The following is an 8,507-nucleotide window of genomic DNA, read 5'->3' on the forward strand; positions in this document are numbered from 1 at the left end:
CGACTGAGCCACCCAGGCGCCCTGAACTTTTTTTTAATAGCCCCTCCCAACTCCCCCCTTTCTTTCTCTTAAAAAAAGGGGGGGAAAAAAAAAGCATCTCCTGTCTTTTGTTCTCTAGTCTTGCCTATGGTTTTGCCATAGCTTGCATACCCTGAAATATGATCTTCTGCTATTCCCAAAAAAAACCATTTTTGCCGGTAAAATAACTGACAGTGTTTTTTTGAGGTTAACACTTCTCAAAATTATCTATAAATTAAATGAAATCTCAACAATATTTCAAGACTAAACTTGCTTTCTATAGTAATTGATAAGCTAATTCAAAAATGTATATGCATATACAAAGTATCTAAATGGCCAAACCAAGTCTGAAGTAGTACCATAGAGTTGGAGGGCTTATTCTACCTAATGTCTGGACTTATTATAAAGCTACTGTAATCAAGACAGGGTGATATTGACACAAGGAGAGACATACAGCTTAATACAACAGAACAGAGAGTCTAGAAAGTAACCCACATTTATAGGGTCAGTAGATTTTTAACAAAGCTGCTAAGTTAATTCAGTGGAGAAAGAATATCCTTTTCAAAAACAAGTCCTGGGGACACTTGGATGGCTCAGTTGGTTAAGTGTCTACTTTCGGCTCAGGTCATGATCCCAGGGTCCTAGAATCCAGTCCCGCATCGGGCTCCCTGCTCAGTGGGGAGCCTGCTTCTCCCTCTGCCTGCCGCTCCCCCTGCTTGTGCTCTCTCTCTCTCTCTGTCAAATAAATAAATAAATCTTAAAAACAAAAACAAGTCCTGGAATAACTGGATATTCATGTGAGAAAAATGAATTTCAACCTTTACTTCAACCATACACAAAAACTACAAATGTATCCTAGTCCAGAATAGAAAAGTTGAAGTTATAAAACTTCTAAAATAAAACAAAATATTGCAACTTTAGGGGCAGCCAATTATATTTTTAGAGAGGACACAGAACGTAATAACCGAAACATAAAAATTTGGTAAGTGAACTTGGTCAAAATGTAAAACATTTGCTCTTCATAAGATAGCATTCAGAAAATGAAAAGAAGCTAAGCCACAAACTTGGAAAAAATAATTGCGATACATCTATGTGACCAAGGACTTGTATCCAGAATATACAAAGGGCTTTTTAACTCAATAATAAGTCAAATAACTGAATTTAAAAATGGGACAAGATTTGAACACATAATTCATAAACGAAGATATACGAGTGGCCAGTAAGAACATAGAAAGATGTTCAACATCATTGTTCATCAATGAAATGCAAAGTAAAACCATAGTGAAATACCACAACAGAAGTGGTTAATGTGAAAAGACTGACAATACCAAGTGTTGCTGGGATGCGGAGGAACTGAAATTCTCCTACATTGCTGGCAGCAATGTAAAATGGTACAACTACTCAAAAAAAGTTTGGCATTTTCTTAACTAGTTAAATATGACCCAGAATTTTACTCCTAGAAACTTGCCCAAAAGAAATGAAAACCTGGGGCGCCTCGGTGGCTCAGTCGTTAAGCGTCTGCCTTTGGCTCAGGTCATGATCCCAGCGCCCTGGGATGGAGCCCCGAATCGGGCTCCCTGCTCAGCGGGGAGCCTGCTTCTCTCTCTACCTGCCGCTCCCCTTGCCGTGTTCTTCCTCTCTCTGACAAATAAATAAGTAAAATCTTTAAAAAAGAAAGAAAGAAAGAAAGAAAGAAAGAAAGAAAGAAATGAAAACCTATGTCTACCCGAAGACTTGTACACTAACGTTCATAAGCAGCCTTACTCATAATATCCCCAAACTGGAGACAAGCTACAAGTTCATCAACAAGTGAAGAGGTACACAAACTGTGGTAAAGCCATACAATGGAATACGACTAATCAATAAAAAGAAATGAACTTTGATGCACGCAATGTGGATGAATCGCTAAACAATTGTGCTGAGTTAAGTCAGTCACGACAGACTATGTACTGGATGATTCCATTTATGTAAAACAGCGAAACTTACCTATAATGGCAGAAAGTGGGAGTGACGGGGAAGAGAACAATTTGGGAGCGATGGACAAGTTCTATACCTTGATCGTGGTGGTAGTTACATGGGTAGGTGTAGTTACCAAAATCCATTGAACTACGTGTATACTTAAAATGAGTGCGTTTTATTATATGTAAATTATCCTTCAGTAAAAATTATTTTAAAAAAGAAAGAGAGAGACTGCAAGCCAGCTAGCCTAGGCCAATTCAATAACACCCCATGCCTGTCATGTGACAATTTCAAGAAACGACAATCAGAGCCCAATGTGGATATTTCAGATTGATCCTAGGAAGGAACAGCTGCTGGTGGCCACATGCTCACTGTGTGGAGAAACCTCTTAAGCTCCAGAGAGGCTGAGGTAGGAGGTACAGGCCAAAGTGGACGTACAGGCTGTTCTGAACCTTTGGTTCTTGGCTCTTGCAAGGTCTACTAATAACAACCCTCTCCCTTCTGATCTTTTTAATTTTAAACTCCTTTGGTTGCCTTTCTGTCATTTGCCATCAGAAGAGCTTTTGTCAGAAGAGAACACTGAGCTTTGAAGAAAGCACATCCTAGACTCCAGCCTGATCCATATCCAGTGCCCAGTGGGAAGGACTGTGGGGGGTGGGGATGGGGGGAGGTAGGCCGCTCTTGCCTCTGGTTTGTAAATATTGAGCCGATTGGGAAATGAGCTTTCGGTCAGCGCCTGACATTGCCAGGAGAGGACATAGAGGAAGAAAAAACAACACACATCCTATCCAGGAGGAACTGGGGAGCAACCAGGGGGTTTCACTCTGGATTTCCTGGTGACTGTAGGTGGAACACGGCTGTACACTACCTTTCCAGCCTTCCCCAGCCCCAGGAGAGCTCGCTGTGTGGCCCCATGCGGCAGTAGTAGGCCAGGGAGGCCCACCATGGCACTCCTTGCCCTTCCTGCCTTGTCCTCCCTCTGCTGTCCCCAGGTTACCTCTCTCCTCAGGTAAGAAACCTTACCCCTCTGGAAGTTATTTAAGACAGCCTGAGGCCAGGCAGAACCAGGGCTAGAAAGAACCAACAGTTGTTGAGTCATGGGGCCGGGGTTGGGGGGTGTGGGGGGAGGTGTTCACTTGCCTGAGCTCATTAACGGTGTACCATTACCTACCTTCCTTACAGTTACCCAGCCGAGAGTCCTGGGCCCCCTCTGTCCAACACAGGAAGGGGCCCCCTACATTTATGCGCAGGATTTTTACCAGTGATACTCACCTGTGTCTAGCTCTGTCTAGGTACATTATCTCATTCCACTTTCGCAGTGATGGTTATAAAAAAGCAATTCCTACCTAATGAGGACACCAGTTCAGAGAGGTCCAGGGATGGCCCAGAGTACACAGAAATGAGTGGCAGGTGGATCCTATTCTAGGATGATTGCTTTTCCCACACGTTCCTCTATCTCCTTGTTGTGTGATAAGGATGGGAGAGGTTGTACAGTTCAAAGCAGGAAAATCCCTTTTGATTAGATACCTGATGGGTCAAGCATACCTGACATTAAGCCCTTCTCCCATTTACTAGCACAGATCCATGAGCCCTGGGGAAAATCCCTTCTCTCCTCTGATCCTGTTTCCTTGGCTGTGAACGGGAGCAACAGGGTCCAGGCCAGGTGTCATAAATCTTTTCAGTAATAGGCTAGTGAGTAAGTATTTTAGGCTTTGTGGGCTATATGGTTTCTGTAGCAACTACTCAATTCTGTCTTTGAAGCCGGAGAGCAACCCCAGACAATACTTACCTGAATGAGCATGATTGTGTTCTAATAAAATTTTATTTATAGACACTGAAATTTTAAATTCCTATAATTTACATGTGTCAAAACTATTAATTCTTTTTATCTTCTTTCAACCATTTAAAGATGTAAAAACCATCCTTAGCTCATCCAGCCGTACAACATGAGGCCAGCAAGCCGGACACGGCCCCCAGCCCTAGGCTACAAAAGTTTGTCAGAAGCCTGTATGCACCACGAGCAGAAGCACTGGGCTGCTTCCGGACCCCTCAGATCCAGGCTGTGCAGTGTCCCTCTACGACTGACCCTCGGCTGGCACCCAGTCCGGGTCTTAGAGAGCAAGAGCCCACCCGGCTCCCAGTGCGCACTCACCCAGGGTCCCTGCACATAGCAGGGCGCAGATGGCGAGCCTCATAGTCCGCTGCAGGTACGCGACACTGAGTCGCGGCTCCGGGCGCCTGAGCAGGCTTTACGTGCCCGGGGGTGTGGGTTGGGGGGGTGGCGCGGATCCGCCTACTCCGAAGGGTTAGCCTTTTGGGCAGATCACCCTCGCTACACCCCCGACCCCTCCCAGGGGCCGCTCGCCGGCAGCCCCGGCCCTCCACAGGGTTGGAGGACGACAAGCTGCGAGCCACGCTCCCGCCGACCCGCGGCCAACCATTCTGCCCAGCTCCCGGAGCTGCGAGGCTGCACCTCTCTGCTCGCGGGATAGGGGTCGGCCCGCGGGAGGTGCGAGCGGAAGCAACCTCGGAGCCCGCTGGACTGACCGCCTTCTCAGAGAAATAGGCTGGAGGCAAGTGATCCGCCGGGCTCCCAGGTTAGTTACTAGAACGTAAGTTGACTGACCCGTGGGCCCTCATCCAGCCAAGCAGCTCTTAGATGTTTGGAAAACACAGACTTCAGGGGAATGGGGGGCAGTCCACAGGATGAAACCTAGGGACTCTTCCCTCAGGAGAGCATGTGCACACGTACACACGATGTTTTGAACACAATTTTCGGGGATCCTCAGACTCTTCTTCGAAGGCATCTCCGCTGCCCACTCCAGGTCCCTCCCGGAAGCCCCACCCCCACCCCCCAGTCCAAAAGACACAGTTCCCTGCAACCCTCTGCTGAAGACTAAGGTCAGGTGAAACGCTGAGCCCCAGAGGGCTGCTTCTGCTTGGTCCTGCAGCCTGCAGCCTGCAGCCCAGTCCTCCTGAAGTCTGTGAGCTCCACCTGGGGAAATGGTGCTGGGTCCATTGGATATATACATGGAAGAAAAAATGAATAGAGGCTCCTATCTCACACCATTCACAAACATCAATTCCAAAAAAATCTAGGCCAGGTGACTTAGCTTTGTCTTCTATGACATTATGCTATCTCACCAAGTTATTTAGTTTATAACTATAGTTATACAGCACAAATTAAAGGGCTTATAAATCATTTGTTAAATTCAAGGAGACCTGGGTCCCTGGGTGGCTCAGTTGTTAAGGGTCTGGCTCCCGGAGTCCTGGGATCAAGTCACGCATCCAGCTCCTTGCTCAGTGGGGAGCCTGCTTCTCCCTCTGCCTGCAGCTCCCCCTGCTTGTGCTCTCTCTCTCTCTAACAAATAAATAAATAAAATCTTTTAAAAAATAAAAAATAAAATTCAAAGAGACCTAATGAGTGAATATTTGGGGCAAAAAAAAAAGTCACAATAAGAGAAGTCATCTGCTTCTTTTTACCTAATTTATCTTTAACCTGACTGGAAAAAAAAATCATTTCCAGGTGGGTTCTAGATCTAAATGTGAGGGGTAAAATCTATGAAGCTTTCAGAAGGAAACAACATTTTCATGAACTTGGTACAGGCAAAGATTTTTTAAACAGTATACAAAAAGTGCTAAACATAAAGGAATATGTTAAAATTGCACTCAGAAATATTTAAAATTTCTGTTTACCAAAAGACACCATTGAGAGTGAAAGGCAAGCCACAAAATGGGAGAAAATATTTGAAATACATCCAACAAAGTCTCTTAGCTATAATATATAAAATACTCCTACAACTCAATAAAAAAAGCAAAAAATCCAATAGAAAAATGGGCACATCACAAAAGAAGTTATCTAATTTGCCAATAAACATGAAAAAGTATTCAGTTTTATTATTAATCAGGGTAATTAATATTAAAACTATAATGAACTTCATCATGTACTCCAGAATAGCTAAACTTTAAATAAGATTTAAATTTATAAATTTGTATTTCATCCCAAACCAAGTATTAACAAGGATATGGGGAAACTGGAACTTTCATACACTGTTGGATGTAGGAAAGTGGAAATTGTACAACCACATAAAAAACTGGCAGTTATTAAAGCAGAATATAGGTGTACCCTGTATCAACAGAAATGCATACACACGTTCACCAACAGACACATACAAGAATTTTTACAGCAGTATTACCTCATAATAGCCTTAAATTGAAAAAAAAACAAAAAACAAATTTCCATCAATACTCAATGATATGTTCACAATTGGAATACCGCAGAGCAATGAGAATTATAATAAAGGCATGCCTCATTTTATTGCACTTTGCTTTATTGTGTTTCACAGACACTGTGTGTCATATTTCACAAATGGAAGGTTTGTGGTAACCCTACATCAAACAAGTCAGTGGGTGCCATTTTTTTTCCAACAGCATTTGCTTGCAATGTGTCTCTGTGTCTCATCCTGGTAATTCCCACAATATTTCAAACTTTTTCATTATTATCATATTTGTTACAGTCATCTGGGATCAGTGATTATGACTCACTGAAAGCACAGATGATGGATAGTATTTTTTAGCAATAAAGTATTTTTAATAGACTACAGAATACTGTAAACATATTTTATATGCTCTGGGAAACCAAAAATTCATTTGAATCTCTTCACTGTGATATTTATTGTGGTGGTATGGAACCAAACCTGCAATATCTCTGCCTCAGAACGTATATGAAATAGCACAGTTGATGCTCATGAATATTATGTTTAGACAAGCTAGACAGAAAACAGTGCCTCAGAAGATAGGGTTCAGAATTAACTTTCCCTTCACTTCTCTGGCATTTAGGGTCACCTTGTTTCTTTGGCACTTCTGTCATCTACAGTCAGACACTCCAGACTCTGCTTGGAGTAGGATTAAAAGGAACTTGATATTTAACTGTTTGTAGAATGAAATAACACAAGAAACAAATATGAAAAAATAGTTACTTTTGAAATATGGATGGAGGGAGGGCGCCTGGGTGGCTCAGTTGGTTAAGTGACTGCCTTCGGTTCAGGTCATGATCCTGGAGTCCCTGGATCGAGTCCCGCATCGGGCTCCCTGCTCGGCAGGGAGTCTGCTTCTCCCTCTGACCCTCCCCCCTCTCATGTGCTTGCTCTCTCTCATTCTCTCTCTCTCAAATAAATAAATAAAATCTAAAAAAAATAATGAGTATCCTATAGTTGTTGGGTATTTGTATATATAACACATTTATATATAATGTATATTACATATAAATAAAATACATACATATGTGTGTATATATAAGAAAATTGTATTGCTATTTCCTGTTTGATTTTTTTACCTGATTTTTCTATTAGCACTAGAGAAAGGTGTGTTAAAATTCCCTACTATGATTGTGGATTTGTCTATTTATTCTTTTAATTCTCTCAACTTTTGCTTTATATACTTTAAAACTGTACTTTTGAGTGCATATCTATTTGGGATTGTGATACCTTCCTGGTGGGTTAGTCCCTTTATAATTATGATCCTTATGAAAAGCCTCTTTATATCGCTAGTAATGTTTCTGCCTTAAAGTCTTGTTTAATATTGGTATAGTTACAATAGCTTTCTTTGTTGTTGTTGTTTGTTTTAGTTACACTAGCTTTCTTTTGGGTATTGTATGCATGGTATATATTTTAATCCTTTTGTGTTCAGTGTTGTGTCCTTATATTTAAAGTGTTTTCTATAAACAGCAAATATTTTTAAAATTCCATCTGACAATCTTAGTAATTGTCATATATAATTTGTTGGTATTTAATGTAATTACTGATATATTCAGGTGTTATCTACCACCTTACTATTTGTTTTCTGTTTGGCTAACCTGTTTTATGTTCCCTTTTCTCTCTTCTCTTCTTCTTTTAATCAATTTGTTTAAAGATCTTATTTATTTGAAAGAGAGAGACAGAGAGAGCAGGAGCTGGGGTGGGGGGCCTCTGGGGCAGGGGGAGAGGGAGAAGTAGACTCCCCACTGAGCAGGGAGCCTGACTTGAGGCTCCATTCCAGGACCCTGAGATCTTGGCCTGAACCTAAGGCAGACGCTTAACTGACTGAGCCACCCAGCCTCCCCTAGAGTAATCAACTTTTTAATTACTCCATCTTTTACTCTCTATTCACTTGTTAGTTACATATTCTTTTCCTATTCTTTTGTGAGTACCCAAAAGATTACAATGCTTATTATAGTGTAAGGAACATTATTACTTCTGTAACTTCCTTGCTAATGCTAAGAACTTTATAACATTTAAGTTCATTTACTCCCTTTTGTTGTGTATTGTTACGAACTTTTAATTACATTTATCATTTCGAATGTCATAAAATCAATGTCTATATTTATAAATATTAAGTCAATATTTATTTATATTTAAGCACATATTTACTCTCTTCGTTGCTCTTCACTCCATCCTCAATTTCTGTGTTTCCATTTGGGATCATTTTTATTCTGTCCAAATAATTTCTTTCCCTTAGTAAAATCCCTGACAATGAATTTTTTCAGGGTTTTA

At 41.5% G+C, this 8,507-nt stretch overlaps 1 protein-coding gene across 2 annotated transcripts in view; it reads right to left on the bottom strand.

The window, feature by feature from the left end:
* LOC110570737 (inhibitor of carbonic anhydrase-like) overlaps positions 1–4,190 on the bottom strand; it is a 42,043-nt gene extending 37,853 nt beyond the window's left edge. Inside the window, exon 1 of one of the 2 annotated variants that reach the window (XM_021678776.1) lies at positions 4,130–4,190. In XM_021678776.1, coding sequence (XP_021534451.1) covers positions 4,130–4,172 — 43 coding nt within the window. In that variant the 5' untranslated portion in view covers positions 4,173–4,190. The remainder of the gene's footprint in view (positions 1–4,129) is intronic. The other variant, XM_021678777.1, reaches the window with a different exon arrangement.
* Positions 4,191–8,507: the final 4,317 nt, after the last annotated feature.

This window comes from Neomonachus schauinslandi, chromosome 1, assembly GCF_002201575.2.
Source record: "Neomonachus schauinslandi chromosome 1, ASM220157v2, whole genome shotgun sequence".
NCBI lineage: Eukaryota > Metazoa > Chordata > Mammalia > Carnivora > Phocidae > Neomonachus > Neomonachus schauinslandi.